Genomic DNA, 27,500 nt, shown 5'->3' on the forward strand with positions numbered 1-27,500 from the left:
TTTAAGCTGACCTCTCAAGATCCCTTTCAGTCCTATATTGCTGTTATTCTGTACAACACAGAATGCACCTACTGGGCACTTAAAAGTAAATCCATAGTCTTTTTGCTGCCAAATGTTCTGTGCACACACTACTTTAGGATTGACTGACTGGATTCCAAATTGCTGGGATAGAGACTGATTTTTTTCTTCCCCCTCTCTAGCTGTTTATGGGGAAAAAAGCCTGAAGTGGCCTTAAAACTGCTTAATCAGTGGAAGCTGCTGGCGGGGAGGACCCTCTAAAAATGCAGAACCTCAAGAGGTCATTTGCATTGTTTGAGCCTAGGACTATCTCTGCTTCTTTGTACGTTGAGGTGAAACACACCCACTCACTGTCCTGGTCTACAGTTTTTGTACCAATATAATACAGATTCACACACTTAACTGAAATAATTAAGTTATATGGTACAACTCTTAGCATGAATGCAATTATACTTGCATAAAGATACATATATGGCAAAGCTTATTCTCCTTCCCATATGGGAATAAGCCGTAGGAGTATAGCACTCTTAGGCAGCTATAACTACATCCACATTAGTGGCTGTTATAACTATACCACTATTGGTAAAGCAGTAGCGGTTCAACTGTGTGTAGATAAGCTCTAATTCTGAGCACCCTATTGATTTCAAACAGAATAGTGAGTGTAACAGAGCAGATGGGACCTAATTGTGCTTCAAGAATCAAACTAGAACCTTGGCTAGTTCAAGGGAACAAGGTTAGGTCTCTGTGCAGTAGGAAAATGGGCTTTAACTATGAGAAAAGGACAATTGGAAAGGGACTGCCAGGGTGGGTCAGACTAGTGGTCCATGTAGTGCAGCATTCTGTCCCTGGCACTGGCCAGCACTAGCTGCTGCTACTGCTTCAGGAGAAAGGGAAAGAAACCCTGCAGTGGGTGTTATACAATAACCTGATCTCAGAGAAACTTTCTTCCTGGCCTCCATTCTTCAGTGGGCAGTTTATGTCCTGAAGCATGAGGGTTTCCATCCTTTCCCACCCATGTTTTGGTTCTTTGATGCCTTACTTATAACTTGGGCTAGTCTTGTTTATGGTGAGCTGTGTACAGACCTTTCCGGACCAACGTGCTGTCGGCAGGTCCCTCTAACTGCACTGATGGGATGGGCAGAGACTGTCCACACACCTGCCCCCTTGACCCTGGGATCCGGGATCTCTTGGTGGGAAGGCAGCCTTATTGGCAACCGGTTCACAACAGCCAGGAGCGGAGGGAGGGGGGCTATATATCTAAAACTGTCCCCCCTCTCAGCGCGTTTACACTCCACCCCCTTGTGCTTTGCCCTGCTCTTTGCACCCCCAGGGCTCTTCCCCGGCCCTACGCTTTGCCGCCCAAGCAGCGACCCAGCTCCCGCCTCGCTCCCTGCAGCCCGCGCGCGCGGTGCCTTTAAGAGCCCGCGCGCCTGCGCCCTCCTTTTTTGTCCTAGCAACCGCCGCCGGGGAGACCCTGGTAACGGTGAACGGGGGAGGGGGAGAAAGAGAGGAGGGAGGTCACGTGCTGCCGCGCGGCCGGAGAGCGAGCGCGAGCGTGCGCGAGCCGGTGCAGCCCGGGTAGCAGCAGCAGCGGCGGCGGCGGCGGCAGCCTGAGAAGGGGGAGGGAAGGAGGGAGAAGCGGGCGGGATTATTATGGGCTGTGGGTGCTGCTGCTGAGCAAGATGGAGCTGTCTGCAGTGGGGGAGCGAGTGTTCGCGGCCGAATCCATCATCAAGCGGCGGATCCGAAAGGTGAGCAGCCGCCCAGCCTGGCCCCGGCCCCCCGCTGCCGTGGGTTTGTTGCAATGGCCGTTTCGCTAATCCTCCCTCCCTCTCTCTTTCCTCCCCCCGCCATCTGTGTTTTGCAGGGGCGCATCGAGTACCTGGTGAAATGGAAAGGCTGGGCCATCAAGTGAGTTGTTTGAGTATTTCTCCGTGTGTGTGTGTGTGTGTGTGTGTGTGTGTGCGCGCGCGTGTGTATATGTGTGTGTAAAGGGTTCTTCCCCAAGTCTGCTCTGAGATGTGCATCCCTTTTCCATGCACGCAAACTGTACTCTGGGGTTGCCTCCTCTCCCCCCCCCCCTTCTCCTTTTTTATGCGGGTGTTCGTGTTTTGTTTATTTTGTTGTGCCTTGGCAGGTACAGCACTTGGGAACCTGAAGAGAACATCCTGGACTCCCGACTTATTGCAGCCTTTGAGCAGAAGTGAGTTTAATAGGGGAAAGCACATTTGTTTATTTGACATCTGAGCTACCCCAAAAAAATAGATGTGTGTGTGGTTTTTTTTTTTCTTAAGAAAAAGTTTAACTTTCTAAAATTTGACTCCCTAAAGGGAACGAGAGCGTGAGCTGTATGGGCCCAAGAAGAGAGGACCCAAGCCTAAAACTTTCCTCCTGAAGGTAACTCTTATTTAAATAACTTAGGCCCAGTTAGATGTATCCAAAATCCTGCTGCCTGTCGATTCTTGGAGGTACTTAACTCTCAAATGACTTGGGCCTTCCTTAGTCTGGGGATCTGATACAACTAAATAAAAGGGGGGGACTAGAAGTAAGTGCATGAGATGCTGCTTGGGGTAGGGAGGGATTATCACCAATGGGATAGTAAAAGCTGGGGTGTGTGAGCACGTTTGTGGGGATGTTCTCTTCTTGTCAGTCTTCTTCTTTCCTTCCCCCCGCATCCACTCCCAGATGTTTGTCCCCCACATCTACCTGCTCTCTCTCCCCACCACAGTGGTACTTCATTCGTCGTCATTGTTCCCCCTCTCCCTCCCCCTTTGGTCTGTATGTGATAATATAGCAGCATACTTAGTGGCTGTGAAAATGTTTTGTAGGTTTTTTTTTTTTTTTAAATATGACAAAGGTCCTGATGCTGTCTCCCCTCCTCTTCACATGTCAGTATGCTAGATGCCCCCAGGTGCTATATTGGTGGTCCTTTGAGGCTCGCTGCTTGTTCTGGAATTCATGGAGTAACTCTACCTCTTCATGGCATAGTTAAAGACTCCACTTCATCCCCAATGACAGTGTCATTTCCATATCTGTTTCTTCATGCATAGTCATGTTTTGTCTCACAGGGAAGACTTGAAAAGGAAAAAAAAAAAAAAAAGGGGGCAGAGTCCCCAATTTTCTCCTTTTAAAATCTGGTGGTGGTGACCTTTGTAGCAGAAGTTAACAGATTTTTCCTGTAAGAGTTAGTATCTGCCATATTCTCAGGGCCGGCGCAACCCATTAGGTGACCTAGGCGGTTGCCTAGGGCGCTACAATTTGTGGGGCGGCAACCGCAGCAGTATTTCGGCGGCAGGACCTTCCGTTGCCTCTGTGGGGGGGTGGCATTTCGGGGCGGGACCTTCCGCCGCCTAGGGCGGCAGAAACGCTGGCGGTGCACCTGCATATTCTGCTCTCTGACTGACACCCTGCAGACAAATTTATTGCATTATTGCTCCCCTAACAATCCCAATCCTGGATCATAAATGAATGGAGGTGCCAGAATATCATTCAGTGTATTTAAAACAAATTTGCATGGGGAGTCAGGAATTTCTCAAGTCTGGTCTAATCTGATGGGTGATTTAGTAATGCATCTAATACTCCTATCTCAGGCATTGACTCATGCAATTTAGGCAAGTGACTTTACATTTTTGTGTCTGTTTTCCCCATCTGTAAAATGGGGTTAATACTTTGCTTTCCTGCCTCACAGGAGTGTTGAGAGGCTTCACATCTTCAAAGCTCTTTTGAAACATAAGTGAAGTGCTAAGTGGCAGCACTCAAAGTTCTGTGCAATAGGACAGTGGTTCTCAACCAGGGTATGCATATTCCTGGGGGTACTCCAAGGTCTTCCAGGGGGTACATCGACTCCTCTAGATATTTGCTTAGTTTTACAACAGACTACATAAAAAGCACTAGCAAAGTCAGTACAAACTAAAATTTCATACAGAGCAGTATAAACAAGTCATTGTCTATCTACTATACACTGAAATGTAAGTACAATATTTATATTCCAATTGATTTATTTTATAATTGTATGGTAAAAATGAGAATGTAAGCAATTTTTCAGCAATAGTGGCTGTGACAGTGTTGTATTTTTACGTCTGATTTTGTAAGCAAGTTGTTTTTAAGTGAGGTGAAACTTGGGGGTACACAAGACAAATCAGACTCCTTCAAGGTGTACAGTATTCTGGAAAGTTGAGAACCACTGCAATAGGATGCCCCCGTTATCTGCTTTGGAAGGATACAGCATATGGGAGGACCACAGAAATAGTTTAAACATTGTGGGGAGAATCTTCCTGGGGTTTTCTGGATGCCCTGGTACAAATTGGGGAGCTCTTTGAAAATTTTTAGGAAGCAGTGGTGGTGACTGGAACATCCCCCCCCCCCTTCGTACCCTCTCCCCCCCACACACACACCTTACCTACATTATTACTCTTGCCTTAATTAAAAACTGAAAATGATAAAAATCTGTTTGCTTTCCCCACTAATGGGTGTGTTTCTGTTTACTCTTCACTCAGTGAAACTGAACTAGTCAGTTTCACTCTATAGTCAGTTTTTATCTCTGACACTTATGCTTTAGATCTTCTTGCATTTGGGAGTCCAATAATGCAGTGGAAAGCTTAGGGTGACACCATTGACTTAAAAATAACACTTCTGCTTGAATTTTTTAATCTACTATTACTTGTAACACTTGAAATCTGAAAAGAAACATTTTAATTTTTGCTTCTTTCTTTACATTGAGTATTTGACAACTCTAATCAGTTTCCCTGAATGGTCAGTTGGTTTCCTCTTCTGTCTGTGTGGGACACAGCAACATGGAAGGGAAACATTTTGTTAAAAAATTTAAATGTGTAATGCTATATATAGCAAAATGTGATTGTAAAGTCACAAAAAGCTGGCAGGGCATCTCAGAAACGTGCAGATTCTGAATCTACCTTACTTCTAACTTACTGTCTAAATTGATTAGATTTCTAGTTAATGGTTTTCTATTTTTAAAAAATATTGGGGGTGGGGGACACAAATCATTGACACTTCAAGAGATAAGCATTCCTATAATTTCTTAAACACCACCACAACTAACAATATTCCTTCCCTGGTGTCTTGACTTGCCTTAATTCTTTTCCCCACCAACTCTTGAAATCTACTTGACTGTTACTGAAAACCTCTGACTTGTTCTTATAGCTAGCTTGACACGCTGGAGAAGAGGGTGAAGTGTGGAACAAAAAATCACCACTGGTAGGTTGATGCCTCGCTGTGGGGAGCACTGAGTAGGGCAGGAGCTGCTGGCGTCTCCCTCTGGGGAGGAGGTCTGGTGAGATGAGGTTGTGCTGGGGACTTGCCTTATTTGCTGGTTTCTTTGACTTCTGATCCTGCCCTAAAAATAACACCCCGACTAGACAGCAAGAAATAACTCTCTTTTGGTTTAGTACCATATGAACTTGTCCAAACTTTTTGAGGAAACTTTGCAATGTGATTTCAGTTAGAAAAATCTGCTAAAAGTGGCCCTTCAGTCCTTTGTATTGAAGTCCTGTCTTTCTGACTGCCAAAGCCAAGGTTTTGACTCCTGTTTATCCTGCAGGACTGATGCCACTACAGGAGGAGAAGCAGGGTTCTGCTCTGTCTCACAAGTTAAACATGTTGTCAGTTCTTTTGACTGCAGAATCTCTTGCCGATGAGGACTTCTGAAGCATGGGGGAGAAACTTGACTCTTGGGTCCCCGGGGGAGTTTGCAGAGCTGGCAGTTAGAACAATATTCTTTTTGATTTGCAAACTCAACCGATTAGAACTGGAAGGCATGGAGATTAAATACGGAAACAAACCACGACTGGTTTTAAAAGGCTAGCACGCACTTGTAATGAATGGTTTCATATATAATGTTTCTGACCAAGATTTTCAAATGTGGTGTTTAAAGTTAGGTTTCTAAATCCATATTACAGCATCTAAATAAGTGCCCTGATTTGAAATTCCGTTTGCTTATTTATTTAGTTACCTTAATACTGATTTGGAGCCAGATTTACAAAGGAATTACTCTTTGATTTGAGTTATGTGCCTAAGCTGTTAGGCACCTAGTGGGATTTTTAGAAGTGCCCAATCTGCATCTTCAGGCACCTGATTGTTTTGTAAATCTAGCCATTGGTGCCTTAAGTCAGACTTCTAATGCTTGGCTTTTCTGTCAGATCGCTAAGGGATATCACACCTGTGTTTATGATACCACTAACAAGCTCTTGCATCCTGGATGGCAGGACTGAAAGTGTGGGCTTCAGCTGCAGTATTTTGGGTTGGAGGTTTAGCTGTATTCCCTGGATATTCGAGTGAAACTTTCCCATGGATGAAGAGCTCAAGCTCAGAGGATGAGTTTATTTGCAGGGGGTGGGATCATGGCATGCGATAGCCTGTATGGGAGACTAACTTATGGAAAACATAAGTTGTTGCTTTGGGAGAGGAATTTGGAGTGGCTGATGTGGGACAGTCCTTTCCAATCTTTATTAATGTGACATCTCTGATAGACCTTGTCTATAGCAGGTTTCTTGAGGGTTTAGAAATATATAGATAGGAAATAACAATAAGGTTCAGTCTGGGGAAAAATGGAAGCTCATGCAGGGTAATAGAGACACATTAACTGTCCCACACTTCGCATGCAACTTTTGTCTTCCTTTCCCACCTCCCTGGCCTACTTCTTTCCTCACAGTTTTATTGGCTTGGCAAATTCAGGGGTCACATGCAGCTCCTTAAGGTCATGCATGTGCTATTGGAGGACATGTCCCTGACCCTCCTGCTCAGCTTGCAGAGATTTCTATTCTCAGTCACTTTAAGGTAATGATTGGAGGGTGTTAATGGAGGAAGAGGTAGTAATTGAGAGCGTGCAGTAATAGACTGCACTTGCCCTGCACAATAGGGGATTTCCCTCTTGCTGCTTGCAAGACCTAATTTGGTCTGTAAACTGAAGTGGAGGGAGGCGCAACATGGTGTTAAGCAACTTTCCCCCTCAAACTCCGCTTTTGATCTCCTTGTTCATAAATTACCCCTCAGCAGGTTGAAATTGAAATCTGTTCCCTCATAGCATTCATTTCTCCTCCAATGGGAAAACACAGTTTATGGTAGCATTGCTTAGGAGCACAGCTTGCTGTTGCTCTGTCAGCTAAAGGTTGCAGAATAGACAGGCAGTAAAACAAGGCAGAATGTTAGCCAAGAAGTGAAAGGGGAAATAAGGGCTCTTATAAATATACCTCTACCTCGATAGAACGCTGTCCTCGGGAGCCAAAAAATCTTACCGCGTTATAGGTGAAACCGCGTTATATTGAACTTGCTTTGATCCACCGCAGTGCGCAGTTCCCCCTCCCCCCCCAGAGCACTGCTTTACTGTGTTATATCCGAATTCGTGTTATATCAGGTCACGTTATATCGAGGTAGCGGTGTATATTATTTGAGGGGGGAGTACAAGACAAAGCAGATGCACTAATAAACAAAGGGGGAATCGTGTAAATACGGCAGAGCTACTGAAATGTTTTATTTTGAATCAAAACAAGAAAAGAGTTGCATCCAAGGTCTTTATTACTTCCTATTTGTAGAGTTATTGACATAAATTAGGTAAAGTAAGATGTGTGGGGAACTTGAATATGTACTTATCACCCTGTCTTCAGTATGTGTGTCCTAGAGTGTGAAGGGAAGGAACTGATGAAATTATTTGTTAGATCACTAGCAATATTATTTAAAAAAGAACAGAAGTAGGGAGGTGCTAGTGGATGAGAATTCATTAGGGGGCTGAGCAAATGTGATACAGATTTCCAAAAGAAGGAAAAAAAGTGATCCTAGCAATTACTGTGCTGTAAGTCAACCTTCATTCTCTGTTAAACGAGAACAAAATCTCTAGATGTTTGCAGACTGTTTCATCTTGGTGAAAACTGAACCATGATCAGTAAACGGTATTCTGTGTACGGCACGGAGCACATCTTCCACACTAAAGTCACAAAGGTAAAGACAGTTCCTGCTCCAAGGAATTTACCATCTGAAGGAGGCATTTAAGATGCACTTGTGAAGTTCAGAGAAAGGATCAACTTTTATTGTCTTAAACTATGAACCTTTACACTTCATGAGCACCATAGAAGAATTGAGCCTTCAGCAGGGAGAAGTGTGTTTCTTGCAGAGATTTGAGTGGGAAGAAGACTTTGTAAACTGGGATTGGGAGGTAGTTCTAGGTATAGAGGGAAGCAGGCACATAGCCAGGAGTGGGAGGAGAAAATGAATGGGTCAGCAAAACTATCAACTTTCAGGGGGAAGGGAGGGGCATTTGTAAATGATATCTGACAAATTTGATCACATATTCGGTAGAATTACTAAACTCTAGTGGCTGGAAGGAACACGGTAGTTGAAACATCTGGATTTTTGCTAAAGCATTTGATATTGTTTCTTGAAACTTTACTTGAAAAATTAATTCAAGCTGACTTGGGTATGTGTACTCTAACATGAATTGCTAAGCATCGCAAAGAATGTAAACTAAGCAATGATTAACAGCAGCGTATTGAGTTGGAGGGAGTGTTAGGTTCCATTTTAGCCTATTTGTTGTAAATCTATCAGAGGAGAAAACCAGCATGTTAATTCTATTCATAGGATAGGAAAATACAAGGTGTCATGAGGGTAGGGAAATAAAATATGGGCAGGAAATAAGAAATGGATTCAACCAGGAAAAATGCAGACAAGTGCTTCTGGGATAGGAAGTAATCTGGGACACAAGTATTCAATGAGCAAAAGAAACTTTGAGAGCAGAAATACTTTTAAAAGAGAGAGAGAGACACATACCATGGTGTGATAGTGAAAAGCAAATTAGACATCAGATTAGTGTTATGTAGTGGCAGAAAAGACAAGGGGTTTTATGGATTTGCTGTGCAGAGGGATTCATGCCAGTTATCACAGATTTAATAATCCCTCATTGTATGGCTTCAGTTCACTTGGAATAAGATATGTTGTTCCCTGCACCGCACCACACCACTAGATAATCCCAAACTGGAGGGAGTTCAGAGAAGAGCAATAAAAATGCTTGAGGGGCTGTGATAATGATGTGTGAGACAAGACACAGATTCAAAATAAAATATCGACCAGAATAGCTTGGTTAAAAGATGTCTGAAGAGAACCACAACCATCTGTATGTATTTAAATGGTGAGGAAAAGAGTGAGGATTTATTTGGGTTCAAAGAGCTATTGAAACATACTAGACTGTAAGCTCTTTGGGTTAGGAATCTGAATATCTGTGCTGTAGTGTAAGGCACATAGGGCATGGAATAATGGATGAGTCTGAGCCAAAAGAAACTCTGGATGTGTATTAGGACGTCATTCCTGACAGTGAAATCTGTTAGGATTTGTCTGTGCTAGAGATTTTTAACCTTTGCCGAGGATAAACACAGGTTTGTGGCCTGGAATAAACATTTAAGGCCAGTGTGGACACTCCCCTTAACACATTAACCACCTTGAGTTATTTGATAATCGTTTAACTCCAGGTATAAAACATCTAGAGTAGATGAGCCTTTAGATTGTGAAATCGTTTCCAGATGAAGCAGTAGAAGCCCCCATACATCACTGGAGCTGGTTACAGCTAGACTAGACAAAGCACTGGAGAGCTTACTGTAGGGAACAGCCCTGTATTAGCCAGAGATGAGCTACGTGCCCTCAAATCTCCATTCCCAACTTCTCCTATTGTACGGCAGGGTTGCTTGAGAGGTTTGGGGCTTCCTGCAGCTTGTGCTGTTGTCATAACTTGGGATTGAAGTGGGCAGAGTGGGACAAGTCAGTAGGAATGGAATCTTTTGGGATCAGATATAAGGAGTTGGGGTGGGTTCATAGGCCCTGTCTTGGTTTCTCGCTTTGATGACTTTTAAAGTGCTGCTGCTGAGTTTCTGAGCGTGTTCTTCCCATTCTCATGATGAGAGCTATAGGTCCAGTACAAGCTGCGTGATGGCAGAGGAGATAATAGTGCAGCTTAAAACCTTAGCTCCCCAGAACCTGTTCTGAGCTCTGTGTGTGTGTTTGTGTGTGTGTCAGGAGGACGAGGTGAGACAGTGGATGTTGTATCCCGGGGACTGCAGTTCTCACTGTGGTCACTAGATGGTACAAGAATCATTGGATTCTAAGTTGGCAAGGCAATAACGGGTGTGGGGCCAAAAGGTCTGGTTACTTCTGGCCAGGGCTGGGTTTTGGGGGCAAGGGAATTATAGACTGACTCTATTTGGGATGAGGGAGAGTCTGTTTCAGAGGGGTAGGGGCATCTTATCCTTGCAAGGCGCCATTTAAAGCGTGACTGTGCTCTGAAAAGCAAGTGTAAAATTACCCTGTAGGGTTCCGTGTTTGTTGTCTTCAGATCAGACTGTCTCAATTTACAAATGAAAATGTAATTAGCTCCCTGCAGACAATCCTGTTGCTGATGCACGAGCCAGAGTAAATTCCAGCTCACTCTCCCAGAGATGTCGTGGCTCTACAGGACTAAGAAGAACTAAAAACGTTTTTCCCAAACGTTAGCAGATGCATTTATCGGGGAGGAGGGGGGAGAGCAGCTCTCTCTTTTTTTTTTTTTTCCCTGAGAAAAGCAGGTTCTTCTTCTACACTTTCACTATTTAATCTGTCACGTTAAACAAATATCTCATCTGAAGGGGCAGGACAAGTCTGGTTTTTAGAGGGAGAATAAGAACCCAGGAATTGCATCGGAACCTAGGGGTGGAATAGGAACATAAGAATTGCATCGGGAACTACAATAGACCCTAGGTCAGGGGTAGTTAATTATTTTTTTGTCAAGGTATAGTCAAGGTCCAGATTCCAGAGAAACATTTTTCACACCACAGTAAAATGAGGAGGATGATAAGTAAATAAAAAGATTTTTTGCAGTCTGTTCAAAAGCATCTGCTGGGCTGGATTTGGCCCATGGTCCGCGTATTGATTAAATAAATTAAATAAATTAAATAAAATAAATTTTAAATTATGGAGATATACCTATCTCATAGAACTGGAAGGGACCCCGAAGGGTCATCAAGTCCAGCCCCCCGCCTTCACTAGCAGGACCAAGTACTGATTTTTGCCCCAGATCTCTAAGTGGCCCCCTCAAGGATTGAGCTCACTACCCTGGGTTTAGCAGGCCAATGCTCAAACCACTGAGCTATCCCTTACCCTTGCCCTAGGTCTGTCTAGCCCAGTATCCTGTCTATGACAGTGACCAGCACCAGATGTTTCAGAGGAAGGAGCAGGGACCCCGCAGCAGGCATGTGTGAGAGAATCTCCTCTTTCCCCTCCCCCTCCCCCCGCCCTGACACACACACTAGGCTAAAATCCTAAAACATGAGGTTTAACATCCCTTCCAAAATTTGCATTGTCATTAATTATGATAACTTCAGATATTCTTGATCTCCATGCAGACAACCCAGGGGATTACAGACCAGTCAGTTTAACTTCAGTACCTGGAAAGATAATTAAGCAATCAGTTTGTATATACCTAGAAGATAATACGGTGATAAGTAACAGTCAGCGTGGCTTTATCAAGAACAAACCTAGTAGCTTTCTTTGATAGGGTAATGAGCCTTGTGGATAGCTGGGAAGTGGTAGATGTAGTATATCTTGATTTTAATAAGGCTTTCGATACTGTCTCACATGACCTTTTCATAAACAAATGAGGGAAATTCAACCTAGATAGAGCTGCTATAAGGGGGTGCATAACTGATTGGACAACCATTCCCAGAGAGTAGTTATCAGTGGTTCACAGTCAAGCTGGAAGGGCATATCAAGTGGGGTCCCGCAGGGATTGGTCCTGGGTCCAGTTCTGTTCAATATCTTCATCAATGATTTAGATAATGGCATGGAGAATACACTTATAAAGTTTGCAGACGTTACCAAGCTGGGAGGGGTTGTAAGTGCTTTGGAGAATAGGATTAAAATTCAAAATGATCTGGACAAACTGGAGAAATGGTCTGAAGTAAATAAGATGAAATTCAATAAGGACAAATGCAAAGTACTCCACTTAGGAAGGAACAATCAGTTGCACGCATACAAAATGGGAAATGACTACCTAGGAAGAAGTACTGTGGAAAGGGATCTGGGGGCATAGTGGATCACAAGCTAAATATGAGTCAACAGTGAAACACTGTTGCAAAAAAGCAAACATTCTGGGTTGTATTACCAGGAGTGTTGCAAGCAAGACACGAGAAGTAATTCTTCCGCTCTGCTGTGCTCTCAATAGGCCTTAACTGGACTACTATGTGCAGTTCTGGGGGCCGCAGTTCTGGGGGCCACATTTCAGGAAAGATGTGGACAAGTTGGAGAAAGTCCAGAGAAGAGCAACAAAAATGAATAAAGGTCTAGAAAGCATGGCCTATGAGGGAAGATTGAAAAAAAATGGGTTTGTTTAGTTTGGAGAAAACTGAGGGGGGACATTAGTTTTCAAGTACATAAAAGATTGTTACAAGGAGAAGGGAGGTAAATTGTTCTCATTAACCTCTGACGATAGGACAAGAAGCAATTAGCTTAAATTGCAGCAAGGGAGGTTTAGGTTAGACATTAGGAAAAACTTCCTGACTGTCAGGGCGGTTAAGCACTGGAGTAAATTGCCTAGGGAGGTTGTGGAATCTCTTAAAAATCTCCAGTGACAGAGCAGGTTAGACAAACAACTGTCAGAGATGGTCTATACTTAGTCCTGCCTTGAGTACAGGGGAATAGACTACAAGACCTCTCGTGGTCCCTTCCACTCCTATAATTCTATGTCCAATATCTTTTTGAACCTTGAATCTGAGACTTTCCTCTCACAGTATCCATCAGACCATTACCTTCTCCATCAACCCTTCCTAAAGATCCATTTCTCCCATGACACCTACAAGAAGTTAACCAACTAATAGTCTGGATGGGACTTTGTTTGCTTGCTTTATTCCTCTCCCCTATCCTTCATCTTGTTTGTCTTCTAGATTGGGAGGGATAGCTCAGTGGTTTGAGCATTGGCTTGCTAAACCCAGGGTTGTGAGTTCAATCCTTGAGGGGGCCACTTAGGGCTCTGGGGCAAAATCAGTACTTGGTCCTGCTAGTGAAGGCAGGGGGCTGGACTCAATGATCTTTCAAGGTCCCTTCCAGTTCTAGGAGATAGGATATCTTCATTAATTTATTTAGGGGGCTGGAGCACATGATTTATGAAGAGAGGCTGAGGGAACTGGGATTGTTTAATCTGCAGAAGAGAAGAATGAGGGGGGATTTGATAGCTGATTTCAACTACCTGAAAGGGGGTTCCAAAGAGGATGGATCTGGACTGTTCTCAGTGGTACCTGATGACAGAACAAGGAGTAATGGTCTCAAGTTGCAGTGGGGGAGGTTTAGGTTGGATATTAGGAAAAACTTTTTTACTAGGAGGGTGGTGAAGCACTGGAATGGGTTACCTAGGGAGGTGGTGGAATCTCCTTCCTTAGAGGTTTTTAAGGTCAGGTTTGACAAAGCCCTGGCTGGGATGATTTAGTTGGGAATTGGTCCTGCTTTGAGCAGGGGGTTGGACTAGATGACCTCCTGAGGTCCCTTCCAACCCTGATATTCTATGATTCTATGATTGTGAGCTTATGGACACAGTCCCTGCTCCCTACATTCAGACAGTGCCTAGCATGCTTTCTGGTTCTTACTCACCCCAAATAAACTTCTTGATGCTCAGCCCCCTAACAACCACCATATGCTTATTAGGATGATTGGCACCTTCTCCTGGTGACAGGGTATAATAACAATTGAGCGTAGCTTTAGAATCTCTGGCACCAGGCTCCCTGGGCACTTTCCTTTGTGCTCCTCTTTCAGGGGAGCATGTAAGAAGGGGGAGGTCAAGGAAATGCTTGTACATGCAGTTCTGTTGTAGCGCTTAGTGAGGATGCTACTTATGATGACAGAAACGCTTCTCCTGTCAGTGTAGGTACTCCACCTCCTTGAGAGATGGTGGCTTTGTCTACAGGAGAAGCCCTCCCATAGATATAGCACTGTCTATACAGGGGGTAAGGTCGGTATAACTGCGTCACTCGGGTGAGGATTTTCCACACCCCTGAGCGACGTAGTTCTGCCGACATAAGTCCATAGTGTAGACCTAGTCTCAGACTCCCTCAAAGTGCAGTCCTTGGTAAGTGCTAGAATCTGACAGGCTGCCCTTCGCTAACTTCCCTTGTTTGTGGAGGAGCCATTCATGGTGATTGATAGTAACAGTCTGCAGACAACGTCTGCTGTTCCTTTCCCATGGCTCTGAGTTCCTTGGTTGGTTGTTTTCATTGCTGCTGAACACACACCAGCAGGTCGTTTCTCTCATCTGTCAAAGATGATGCAAGTGTCAGAGCTGCCATCTTGGCTGATGCATTGGGGATTGAACGGGGGCTTCTGGAGCTAAAGAAGTAGCTGCTACAGCTTGAACTAAAGAGCCAAGGCTCCATAGCTAGGGGCTGTAACATGCACTGAGAGGGCTTCTGGCAGCCATTCACCACTGGGTTACCTTAGTACTAGGGTCCTGTGCATTTATTTCTTCATTTAGATATTATTTTGTATACAAATGAGGTGTAGCTCTCTGGCTCCTGACAGGGTGCCTCTAATGTGGTCTTGTCACCCCAAGCTGAGGTGCCCCCGATTCAAGGCCTGGCATATCTCAGGTCATCTCTGACTCCATTCTTCTCTCTCCCCCCCCACCGCAGGCTCGGGCCCAGGCGGAGGCCCTTCACATTGGGGATGTACACTTCTCTGTCAAGCCTGGCTCTAGCACCTCCTCACCCAAGCTGCACTCCAGCGCCGCAGTGCACCGGCTCAAGAAAGACATCCGGCGATGCCATCGCATGTCCCGGCGCCCCTTGCCCCGCCCAGACCCCCAGAACAGCGGGGGTGTGGGTGGGGGGGCTGGCATACGTCCTCCAGTCTCACCTTTCTCCGAGACCGTCCGCATCATCAACCGCAAGGTGAAGCCTCGTGAGCCCAAACGCAGCCGCATCATCCTCAACCTCAAGGTCATTGACAAGGGTGGAAAGGCCGCAAGTGGAGGAGGAGGCCTGGCCCGGCCAAAGATCCCCTCACGAAACCGTGTCATTGGCAAGAGTAAGAAGTTCAGCGAGAGCATCCTCCGCACCCAGATCCGCCACATGAAGTTCGGCACCTTCTCGCTGTACAACAAGCCGTCTGCTGCACCGGCCACATCTCTGGAGGGCAAGATGGAGGCAGGGGGCTCACAAGGTGCCTCCTGTGCACTAATCATGGGCTCCACCCCTTACGATGCCCGCAGCTCCAGCTCCTCAGGCTGCCCCTCTCCTACCCCTCACTCCTCCTCCGACCCAGATGATTCTCCCCCAAAGCTGCTTCCCGAGACCCTGAGCCCCGCCATCCCTGACTGGCGCGAGTCGGAGGTCCTAGACCTGTCGATCCCACCGGAATCAGCGGCCACCAGCAAGCGCTCTCCCCCTAGGGGATGTGCTGGGGGCCAGACACCCTCATCGTCCCTCTCCTCTTCTGACCCGGAGCAGGAGGCTGGCGACTGGCGCCCCGAGATGTCCCCCTGCTCCAACGTGGTGGTCACAGATGTCACCAGCAATCTCCTGACCGTCACCATCAAGGAGTTCTGCAACGCAGAGGATTTCGAGAAGGTGGCAGCGGGTGGAGGAGGCAGCAAGTGAGAAGTTGGCTCCCTGCTTTGGGGGGGGTAGGGGAGGCTCTGCTGGAAGAAGTCATGGTGTGAATGGCTGTTGTTAGTTTTCTCCTACTCTCCCCCCCTCCCCTTCCCCGGTTCTTTTTCTTTCTGCTCGGAGACTGTGGTGGGAGTTGGAGGGCAGAGGTGTCTGAAGTTCCCAGATGTCACAGCTGCGAGGGGTTGGGCTGGGGAATAATCATTTGTCTTCAAAGAACATGTTGTCAAACTGGTATGGAGCCTGGACGACAACAGGTTGTGTGTATGTTGGGGCTGGGTGGGGAAGGATCCCCCCATCTTTTCTGAAGATATGGAGAAGCTCCTGCTACTGGAGAGATGGATAAGGCATTTGAAAGGGGCTGTGCTCCCCCCACCCTCCCCCTCTGCCCTGCACTGTGTACACACTCTTCCACTTCTCCAGTTCTTCACCCTGCTTTCTCCCAGGGCAGCTCTGACCCTCTCCTTTCTCTGTGGCATGGGATGGCTGTCTCTTATGATCCAGCTTCAGTAGCTGTGGCTGTATCTCTGGGAGAGGGACACTATCGGGGTGTGTGTGTGGGGGGTGGAACAGAAGGTAAAGCATCAGGGCTAGAACGAGATTGCAACAGAGCCCGAGTGGGGGGGTTGTACCCCTACAACACATGCCCCCGGCTCACTTCCTTCTTGCTTTTACTAGTGGTGCTAACTTGGCAGTTGTATGGGCACTTTGAGACCACCTGGGCCCTTCCTCCTCCCTTCTGCTCCTTCCCTTCCAGATCTTCCAGTCTGCTCAGCTTTGTTGGGCCTGTCACTTCCAGCCTGGATCTTCCTCCTCGTGTTTGTCATTTGCACTTGCTCGGGTCTGAGGCATGCCGTACCCTTCCTAAGCCTTTTCTAATGGAAGTGGGAAAGCCACACGTCTGTCCATCAATTCAGGAGGAGCAATGGCTTGGCATGACATTACCCCAGCCGGATGAGGTCAGCAAGTCTTACCTCCCAGGGAAAATATAAGCCTCCGTGGCGCCACTGAATCACTTCACAGGCCTTGTGTGTGCGAAGGAAGATCTGCTACTCTTCCTGCTCAGTTTCATCTCTTTCTGGTGGGTGGGTTGGAGAGAGTTCACCACAACCATTTCCAGGATCTGAAATTGCCTCTACAATTGTCAACCAAAGGTGCTAAGAACCTGTTGTAAGAATTACCGTGTCTTACATTTTGTGTGTGTGTGTGTGTGCGCGTGCGTGCCTGCCTGCCTGCCTCTCCTTCCCCTGCCCCCCCACCCCACCCCCAACTCCTTGGTTTTACATGTTCAGTGTGAAATTGGATCTGGAATCGCCACCACCCTCTGTAATTGGAAGCAGGCAATGATGTGGCTTTCTCCACTTCCTTGAGACATGCTCTTATTGTCCAAGGTGCAAAAGCGCTCTTCTTTGCCATTCCATGGCTTGTTTAATTCTATGTCAGTGCTGAGCTTTGTGGCTAGATACCCCTCCCTCACTTCCCCACTCCTCTGTTGCTGAATCTGTGAAACACTGGGGTGTGGGGAAGAGAGGCTGATAAATTCAGTCTAAATTAGTGTTGCAGTGAGTATCTGCCTTGATTCCATGACCATGGGGAAAAATGGGGGGAGGGGGATGTTGCCTGTTGTGGGATCCATAATTAATAAATATGCCTACAGGTGTGTGCGTACTGTGGGGGAGGAAAGAGGAACTCAGCTTTAAGGACTCTTCTCTCACACACACACACAGCCACCAAAATAACTAAATTGGGTGGAATTCACCCCTTTTGTGGTTTTGCCTGCAGACACCCTGGATTTGAAGGGTATGTCTACATTACAAGCACTACGGCTGCTGCTACGTCACTGTAGCATAGACACTTGCTACAGTGACAAAGGTGTTTTTCTGTCAGTGTAAAACCACCGTTTCAAGAGGCGGAGCTTGGTTGACAGAAGAATTCTTTCACTGACCTGGCTGCGCCTACAGTGGGGGTTAGGTTGACCTAACTACATTGCACAGGGCACAACATTTTTCACAGCCCTAAGCAATGTGGCTAGTTCGATCTAATTTTTAGGTGTAGACCAGCCTTAAAACTCACCTACTGCAAAATAAATGTCCACACAGAGACTTGCATCAAAATTTTAAAAAGGTGTGAATTCAAACGAGTTTAGTTCCAATTTGTGTGTAGCCAATCTGAGAGATGATCCCGCATGTGGTTAGTTGTATTCCCACACAACCACAACTCCCCCCCCCCCCCCCCACCTGCCCATCTTTTGTGGGTTTTTTAAACAAAACTTTTAAAATCCAACAGAATATTTCAAAACCAGTTACAGGGTGGGGGAGACTTCCCCATTAATTCATCAGTCCAAGGCTTCCTGTAATTTGTTGGATATGTACGTGTGTATGTGAATTAATACCTGCCTGTTGTCTTTGCTTTGTTTTGCATCTTTCCTTCACCTTGCGCATGCAGGGTTCTCTTATTTCATGGTAACTTATTCTAATGGCTGCAGCTTCAGAAACAAGCAGGCTGGGGAAATGTGGGAGATCTATATTGGGAGAATAACAGAGACTTGTGTTAAAGAGAGATGATTTTAAAAAGGAATTAATTTATGAGGCTGCAAGATAAGAGGAACTATTTTACAGAGTAGATGCATGCCAGCCAGTCACTTTTTTTTTTTTTTTAGGTTGCTTGGTTACTCTTGGCGTGTATGTGATGGCGTTCTTGTTTCGTGGTAATAAAGTTCAGAAATATTTGAAAAGTTTAAGTGGGAGAAAAAAGGGAACTTTAATAGGAAACTCTTGACATGTTTTAGCCAAGAAATGTTCACTTGGCAGAGGTTTTTTCCCCCCCCTCCTGCTGTCTGTTTGGTGTTCCTGGATTGTTTTCATAATGAGGGGTTTTTGCCTTCCTCTGGAGCATTGGCAGGAGGATTGCATGGGGGCTTGGTGACCCTTCTTCCTGGAATTATAAAGAGGGGAGAGGAGCACTGGGCTTTGGAGGAACTCGTATCATAGATCATCTCTCTGTAGGAAGGAAGTGCAATCCAGACAGGGCAAGTAGCTTGACTGCTTGTGTCACCACCCTCCTGGGTGGGTCACCTGTGGGGATTGAACCCTGAACCTCTGGATCTAAAAGCATGAGTCTCTATTGCTTGAGCTTAAAGACCAGGCAGTAGTAGTCTCATAAATCTTTGTGTGGTCCAGCCACTAGAGGCTGACAAAACTCCACACTGGTATGAATGTGGGTTACGCTCACCTTCTATCTCCGATTTATTTTTTCCTCCCTCCCTACAGGAAGATAAAAGGGAGGTCCCATCCATGCTTTCAGAGAGGGCATAGGGTTGGGGGGAGTATTCAAAAGCATTCCCCCCAAACCAGGGAAACAGTCTGTGTCTGTGCCATGTTTATTCTCTTGTTGTTGTGTTTTTAGAGGAGATTTTATGATGGAAAGTGGAAAAAGTGAAATGAATAGTTTTGCAAAAAAAAAAAAAAAAGAAAGAAAAGAAAAGAAAAAAGAAAAGTTTTTAAAAAATGAAATTTCTATAGTGGGAGAGAGAGTTTAAAAATGAATAATAAATGCAGTGATTGCACAAACTGTAGTGGTATTAGATGGTTCTTAGAGAAGAGAGTATTTTGTAGTGTTAAAGTGTGTGTCTGGGATGGTATTTGGCTCATTGAACTGGAGGAAGGTGTCCTTGGGGTAACCAGCAATTTCTGATTTGAAGAGGCAAGTCCTGTTTTGGAGAAAACCCATATAATTTACCCTTCTCTCTCCCACCTGCCCAAGTGTTGGAGGGAGTTCCATCCAACAGCATTACCATTCCCCTTCCCCACCCCCTCTCCAGAAATTAGATGGAGGCTCTGTATTTTTCTCCCCTTCACAGGTACAGTGGTGCCAAAGTTGTTGCAGAATGGTAAATTCTGACCTGATGGGGTCTGGGCCAGGCTGGTAAAATGGAAATGGCATGTGAGTGGAGCTGCTGAGATCTCAGATTGGCTTGCACCTTTCTTGCCAGATAACCACCCCAAGAGTGGAATAAATGCTCACTTAGAACAAGGCAGAGCTCCCTTCCTTGTCTTATTATCAGCTCACTGATTTCAATGCTTAGTGGAAATGGCATTTTAAATACAGAATTTGCCACAGCAGAACCCGATGTAGCCCAGTCTAGTTTGGTGTCCCACCTCTGGCAATGGCCACTACCAGATCTTCAGGGGAAGGCAGAAACCCCCCTGTGTACCTGAAGTTTCGGACAAGTGGGGAGCACCCTCTCCTTGGGAAGGCTGGGGTGTATCGAGTGCATGTTGGGGTAAGAGCCAGGGTGGCATTGATGAGTTTTTACTAGAGCAGGATTGTATTCTTCTGGACTGGGGGGGTGTGACTGTCCCATAGTGGTGGAGGGAGCTTTCCCAGCCAAGGCTGCACTGTCTCTTTGCTGCATATTGTTCATCTGCTGTGTTGCGGTGATTGTAGGAAAGAGGATGGGAACCTGACGTTGGGTCTGAATGTAATAAGTTACTAGATATGGGACTCTAAGATGTCTGTCCTCTGTGCATTTTGAGTAAAAAAAACAAAACAAAACTATATTTCCTCTTCTCTGGGCTGTTCTTGGGAACTCATTTTCTCCACTCTTCACCCCTGAGCTCTGACAGTGCTCCTCTGTCCTGACCTACAGCTTCAGTCCTGAACTGAGCATATATACTAATCTCCTGTCTTTGCCCAGCACGCCATTCTGGTCTTACTGAATGAAGCTAGCATATGGGCATGGAGCCGACAAGGATACAAAGCCTTTGCAGGGATGGGAGGATGTATGTAGGCCCAGTGGGGAGTTCTGCCTTCTAATCTTAGGTGAGCCACTGTTGTGTATTTTCAGGGGGTGGGGGAGTGTCTCTGCATCTCCTGTACTTCAGTCACCCCTCTCCTCTCACACCAACTGGGATGGAGGTAAGGTACCTTACCTCCTTTACCAAATGGGTACTGTCCGAGCTGAGTCTTCCTGGGGAGTTAAATCCCCTTCCTCGCCTCTGCTGTTAAGGAAAGTTTCAGGCGCTTTGCAATATTCCCAACAGTCAGTCTAACTTCCTTCATGGACCTGACAGCACTGCGGATGGAGAGTGGGAACTCCCTGTGGATATCCAAGCTAAAGTACAGGTTGGGGTGGGGAGCAGGGAGTCATTTCCCGCACTCCCGCCCTCCACACCACATCAACAGTGGCATCTGTGGATGTGGTATGGGGGGGGAGGAGAAGGTAGTGTAGCCAACTGGGGTGACTCTTCTCGCCAGCGGGTGTGGGATTCCAGTTCCATAGCCAGGGCTTGGCCAGGGAGGTGTAACAAACCAAGAATGGGTGTCTGGCTAAGTGCTCCATGTCCTTTTGGAGGAGTGCTTGTCCGTCCCCCACCCCCGCACCTCTAACTCTGAGGCTTTGCACTGTTTGGCCTGATGTATCCTTTGCTCCAGTGTTGCTTGCTTTGCTGCTTTCTGGATTGCCCAATAATCATGCAAGAGCTGGGATCTTATTTACTTTTTATATGAAAAAAATATATTTATAAAAGCATCCCCCACATAATCCGTCCCAATCCTTGTATCAAACGCATCATAGTTCAGAGGGTTGCTCTTGGGGCTGGGAGCTAGGCATTCCTGGGTTCTTGGATTTCCTGTGACCTTGTGCAAGTTTCTTCTCTGCCCTTTGCCTCCATTCCGCTGTCTGTACCATGGGGACAATGCCCAGAGGATGCTGGGAGGCTAAATTTAGTAATGTGCGTATAGAGCTATAGAAGGGCTGAGTATTGCTTCATAACCAACTCATTTCTTCCCAGATATTTTATAAATTCATTGCATTGTCACTCTGGCTTTGAACGAGGGAGCGTTTTGGCCCTCCTTCAAAAGTCCAATGTGTACATTTCTGAGGAGCAGAATCTCTCATCTCCTCTTCCCCACCCTTATTTTTCCATTTGCTACTTAACCTCCCCACGTCAGTTATCCAACATCAGATCTGGGCATCCCTGCTGCTCCTAGTCGCCCCCTCCCCCACAGTGAGGCAGTTGTGTTGACACTATGTGGTCATATATGCGCTCATTATAACATGCTATACACTTCCAGGGTTGAGATAGCCCTCATTGGTTTACAAGAAGTGGGGACTTCCTGGTTCCTTCTCTCTCTTTCCTCCCCCACCCCCCCCCCCCAACATCTCAGTCAGGTAACAAAGGAAGATACCAGTTTTTCTAGGGTTGTACCTCTAGCAGTTCTTCTGTCCTTCCCACCTTCTGCTGCCTAGCACAGGATGAAACCCTACAAGACCGTCCAAAGTTCTGTCTTTGATCTAGAACTGCATCCAAGACATGCTTTCCACCCAAACAGGATACCTCCATCTGTTAGGGATGTTCCTCTCATGTCCCTCAAGGGGGTGCTGTCTGGGATCTTCTGCACAGACAGCATGTTCCGTCTGGGGGGTGAAGTGCTCCACTTTTGCCCTCTCTGGCCAATCTAAAACTGCTGTGGGGAAGAGGGTATTGAGATATGGCTGCAACTGGGGAAATAGTGTGAAAAAGGTAGAGGAAAGAGACAGGGTGATACCCCAAAGGAGAGCGTCGGTAAGAGAAATCAGAGTAATGTGATCTTAAATATTGGCAGTGGTGGGTGATTCAAGAGAGATTAATTTGATGGGGGGCAATGGCAGGTTAAGTAGTTTAAACATTAATCCCTGTGTTAACTAAAACCCCATGATGCCCCGATTCAGCAAAGCATTGAAGCACATGCTTAAATCCATCCCTGTTCAGCAAAGCACTTAAAGCATGCACAAAACTTTAAAGCGGGTGGTTATGGATCTAAGTACTTTTCTGAATTGGGGCCTCCTACAGGAAATGTATCTTTATAAATCCAAGTAAATTTTCCCCATTATTGCAGTTTTCTTCTTTGCACTTCTGCTATGATAGTGAAAATAGCTTGGTCAGTATCACTTCCTGGTTCCCCGGGAGTAGCCCTGACTCTTCGCAGGTGGGTTTCCTTGTTGTGGGGGGAGGAAACTTCATTCAAGTTCTGAAAATAAATAAATAAAATCTACCATTATAATTTTTTAAATCTAAATTTTGGAGCTAAACTACATGCCGTGCCCCTCTTCCCCTTTAACAGTACAGGATTCTCATTTTTTAAAAAAAATGTTGGGTGAAAAATTGCAAGGTGGTGGTGGGAAATTTGGGCTTGCCCATCTGCCTCTTCCCTCCACCTCCCCAGGTGCCAAGCTGAGACCCAAATCCTGCAGACTTACGCAAGTACTTAACTTTAAGCAGGCGAGTAGTTTCCCTGAGGTCTAAAGGTACTTGGGTGCTTCAAGCTAAGCATGTGCATAAGTCTTTGCAGGATCAGGGCCTTATTCTTTATCCCAGAGAGAGATTTTAATGTAATTTCTATAATGGTGATGGTCCTGATGCAACCCATGTACCCTCCCTACCCACCCCACACTTGGCATACAGGGTATGGCTACCCTCTAAGCTGGTTGTGTGATCCCAGCTCGAGGAGACATTCGCACTACTTCTTATTGAGCTAATGCACTAAAAACAGTGTAACTGTGGCAGTGCGAACTGCGGGACAGGCTAGCCGCTCTGGGGTCTCAGACGGGCATGTACTCGGGGCAACTAGCCCATCCTGCGGCTTGTGCCACGATGGCTGCATTCTATTTTTAGTATGCAAGCTCAGTGAGAGCTGGTGTAAGTATGTCCCCTCAAGCTGGGAATCACACACCCGGAGCCAACTGGAGACATACCCAGAGAGGGGAGGTGGTGACTCTTTTTTAATTTAAAATAAACCTAAATATCTTGTAACTTTTTTATTTTGAAAAATGCATTTAATTAAAGAATCATGCACGAATGAATTGTATATCTATATATTTTTTTTTGTCTTGTAATTTTCATTTTTAAATATAGTGTTTGCGTTTGTTTATTTTAATCCAGTTCCCAGCTGGCTAAACTCTGTCTAGAGTGGATGGATGGGATGCGGGGTGGGGCGATAGGATCCCCCTCCCATTGGCATTTCCAGCGGAAAAATGGTTTGCTCTGGGTTTGGGGGCGGTTTGTGCTAATTACTCTTGTATTCTTGTACATTTTGTTCTTTCTGCTGCTCTTGAGTATTGTATCGATGCCAGAAATGGGGAGTTAAAGAAAATTATTAACCCCAATAAATTGTTACATTCCAAAACCTGTTGCCTGCCTTGTGTGTATGTGACTCACTGTGATTTTTAAAGGTGAGTGGTGATGTTTTAACCTGCCAAGAGAAGCAGTGTTCGCCCATCACAAAGTTACTTACAACTAGCTTGGCCAAAGCACAGGAGAATATACTGCAGATAACAGTCTTGTCTAACGAGGAGTGTTGGAAAATGGACTAGAGGTCTTAACAGGTCTTTTGCCCTTTAATTTTTAAGTAATTGGGGACAGACTAGCAGAGCTGTTAACTTGGCTCTTTAGGTAGTTTCCATATTTAAAAACAAAACAAAACAGCAGCAAATACAAATGAAGAACAAAGCTAGAGCCAAGCCTCTGCCCAAAAAAGAAACTGGACTGCTGCTGTCAGAGGCAGGGGACACGGAAAGACACACCGATGTTCTCCTCTGGAACCATCCATTCACCTGAAATCCCAATATGACTGTGGCAACAAGTGACTTGCTAACTACCTGGACAAACCTGATGGCTATTTGTTCTTGATACTGGTTCATACGTAGTTCTTGGATTTCAAAATCTATTATAACTAGAAGAAGAGGAGTTGGAAGCTTCGTGCCCTTTTTCTGCTAAAAGCAAAACAACAATCCCAGCGTTATGATGTGGAAATGCCCAACTCCTGCCTTCTATTTAAAATTCTTAATGAGAGGCACATTAAAAACCCATCTAGATTTGGGGCAAGACAAGTCTGTTCTCATCATCTATTTCCCCTCCCTTTGTTTTCAGTGCTTGCTGCAATTTGGCCCAGAAGAGCCTGTGGGCACCAGATCTGGCCACTAAGGCCTGGTCTACACTATATGGTTAGGTCAACACAAGGCAGCTTACATCGACTTAGCTCTGGATGTGTCTACACTTAAATTTTGTTCCTGCCGATATAAATGCCCCGGTACGGCAACTTACCACCACCACCTCCCTGAGTGGTGGAGAGTCAAGGTTGATGTGATTAGGTCGACGCAGTGTCAGTGTAAATACTGTTACTTATGTCAACTATTACTGGCCTCCAGGAACTGTCCCACAGTGCCCCACAGTGATCACTGTGGTCGTCGTTGTGAACTCCACTTCCCAGGGGCCAGATGGACAGGAAGCTGTTCCTCCCCTTTAAAGCCCCACAAATTTTTGAAATTCCTTTTCTTGGTTGCTCAGCTTGGCAAATACCTAGCAACACTCCATTGTTATGTGCATCTGCCCATGCCAGCTACATGCAGTAGACAGGAGGTTTTGTACCTCCTGGGTTTGTGGGGAGAAGAGGCAGTGCAGGCACAGCTCCGATCCAGCTATAGAAATGTTGACATCTATGAGCAGATTGCTTGGGGCGTGCAGGAGAAGGGCTAGAAGAGGGACCAGCAGCAATGCCGCATGAATGCCAAGGAGCTGTGGCAGGCGTACCAGAAGTCAAGGGAGGTCAACAATCAATCTGGTGTGGAGCTGCAGACCTGCCACTTTTACAAAGAGTTCCATGCCATCCTTTGGAGAGACCCCACACCCAAGAGCCCTGTGGATACTTTGGAGGAGCCCAAGTCACAGGTCCCTGCCATAAACAGCGAAGAGAAGTATGGGGGACAGGCAACCAGGGGATCCAGCTGCACAGTGAGCCAGGATATGTTTTTGACTCCAGCGCAGTCCAGCCAGTTCTGACAGTCGAACAAGAGCGAGCCTGGTGCAGGGGAAGGAATCTCTGGTAAGGATGCGGTTTGCTTTGAAATTACAGTGATGGAACCCCCAAACTAGGAGGACACATCTGTTGATTTACTCTCTTATTTATGCTAGAAGAGGTAGTGAAACAACGAAAAGACGTAGAGTTGCTATCCGCTTCTCATCCCCCTATAGAGTTAAGCAGAAGGGACCATGCAGAGCAGTTTGTTTATACTCTCCAAGATGTCCTGTGAATCCTCCACAGAGATTGTGATGAAACTGTGATGGAGGTACTCTGCACTCCTCAGCTGAAAGTTTCTGGGGAGCACTGCCTTATTTCTTTCACCGCAGTAGAACACTCTTCCATGCCACTCAGTGATTACTTCAACAGGCACCATTGCAGTACATAGGCTAGCAGCATACGGGCCCAGGTGGCATCAGGATGCCAGCAGTAGCTGTTGTCCTCTCTGCTTCTTTTACCCTCAGGAGTGAGATACTTGCTAAAATCACCCCTGCCGGTGGACAACAGTGCCACTATTCAGTTCCATTGCCCTATACAACTATATTAATAGCTGTGAGCTATCCTCCTTCATTTCCCCAACCATCCCCCCAGCCCATGAGCCATACTCACCATCGCTGGTGCTGTATCTGGCGCAATGCTGTATCACTCCCAAGGAGAAGTGAGAATACAGTGCTCACAACTTTTGGGAATCAAGGGGAGTGAGTCCAGTATCCTAAGGTTTGATTTCTGTTGTGAATACACTGACAATGGTACCCCTGGGTGTTGTCTGCAGCTGCTGCTAGTGTGGCCTTTAGGGTCTCCCCCTCCATACCCACAGAACGCCTGAGCCAGATGAGGAGGAGAAAGAAGAGGACTCAGGATCATATGTTCTAGGAGATGTTGTAAGTCTGTGCTGCATCAGAGAATGAGAACAGGGCTTGGAGGATGAGCCTTGCAGACAGCTTGGGGAAGGATGGAGTGGAGAGGATAGGGAGATGCACCGGAGCATAATGGTGCTTCTCAGGCAGCAAACAGATCCTGCAGACTGGTAGACCTGCAGGTCCAAGAATCCCAGGCTCACCTCCCTCTGCAGCCCATAGACAACTCAATGTTGAGACCTCCTTACACCGCCCCTCTACATTCCACATAGCATCAAGGACCACTGCACTACCCCTACCAATCCAGTCTCGGGGACATTAAGGACAATCACAGCTGCACATTCACTGACCTGTGAAAGACATGGTTGGGGTTTGCGCACCTGAAATATAAAATGACAGTTCTTTCCCCTTCGTAAATTGTGTTCCCTTAATTTATCAAGTTTTATAAAGTTCTAAATGTTTAATAATTTGCCTGGTTCATGTTACAGAATAAAATCTTTATTCATTCACAACATATGTTGGCTGGTGATGAGCATGTCTGACACTCACCAATTTCCTGTTACTTCATTTTGTCTCAGAACCCACATCATTCTCAGACAGTATTACAAGGTGCATTGGCAATGTTATATTACTGCACACACAGCACTCACTACAAGATTCATACTGGGCTGCAAAAGAGCAAGGCCAGCTAAAGCACAATACAGCAATGCACGCTACTCTGGCCCCTAATAAAATGGTCTTTCAAAGCCTCCCTGAGCCATATAGCTCCATGTTGAGCTGTTCTTATAGTCCTTGTATCTGGCTATTCAAATTCAGCAGATAGCCATTCACTCCACCTCCGCCCTCCAACCTGGTGGAAACATTTCCCCCTTTGCTTCACAGATATTATGCAGTACACAGCTGGCAGCTATAATCTTTGGGATTTTTTTACATTGAGGTCCAGTCTCGTAAATGGACAATGCCAGCGACCCTTCAGATGACCAAAGGCACATTCAACTGTTCTTCTACACCTACTGAGCCTGTGGTTCAAATGGTCCTTGGTGCTGTTGAGGTATCTGGTGTACAGCCTTATGAGCCATGGGAGCAAGGGGTAGACTGGGTCTCCCAGGATCACTGTAATATTTCAACATTCCTGATGATAATCCACCAGTTGGAAAAGAAAGCCCCTGAT

General features: G+C 46.0%; 1 protein-coding gene across 2 annotated transcripts; it reads left to right on the top strand.

The window, feature by feature from the left end:
• Nucleotides 1-1,623: 1,623 nt before the first annotated feature.
• CBX6 (chromobox 6) lies at nucleotides 1,624-23,801 on the top strand. 2 transcript variants are annotated; one of them, XM_054031393.1, is made up of 5 exons: nucleotides 1,624-1,769; nucleotides 1,886-1,929; nucleotides 2,156-2,221; nucleotides 2,349-2,415; nucleotides 14,661-23,801. In XM_054031393.1, exons 1-5 carry the CDS (start codon nucleotides 1,701-1,703, stop codon nucleotides 15,624-15,626), a joined length of 1,212 nt encoding a protein of 403 aa, XP_053887368.1. In that variant the 5' UTR covers nucleotides 1,624-1,700; the 3' UTR covers nucleotides 15,627-23,801. The 2 variants fall into 2 exon arrangements, with proteins under 2 accessions (XP_053887368.1, XP_053887375.1); XM_054031400.1 differs by having other exon boundaries at nucleotides 14,715-23,801.
• Nucleotides 23,802-27,500: the final 3,699 nt, after the last annotated feature.

The sequence above is a fragment of the Malaclemys terrapin genome, chromosome 1, assembly GCF_027887155.1.
Source record: "Malaclemys terrapin pileata isolate rMalTer1 chromosome 1, rMalTer1.hap1, whole genome shotgun sequence".
NCBI classification, from domain to species: domain Eukaryota; kingdom Metazoa; phylum Chordata; order Testudines; family Emydidae; genus Malaclemys; species Malaclemys terrapin.

Coding starts and splice junctions, on each gene's coding strand:
- CBX6 (XM_054031393.1), top strand. CDS start 1,701: ATGGAGCTGTCTGCAGTGGGGGAGCGAGTGTTCGCGGCCGAATCCATC. Junction 1,770..1,885: donor TCAAGCGGCGGATCCGAAAG/GTGAGCAGCCGC, acceptor TGTGTTTTGCAG/GGGCGCATCGAGTACCTGGT. Junction 2,416..14,660: donor CTAAAACTTTCCTCCTGAAG/GTAACTCTTATT, acceptor CCCCCACCGCAG/GCTCGGGCCCAGGCGGAGGC.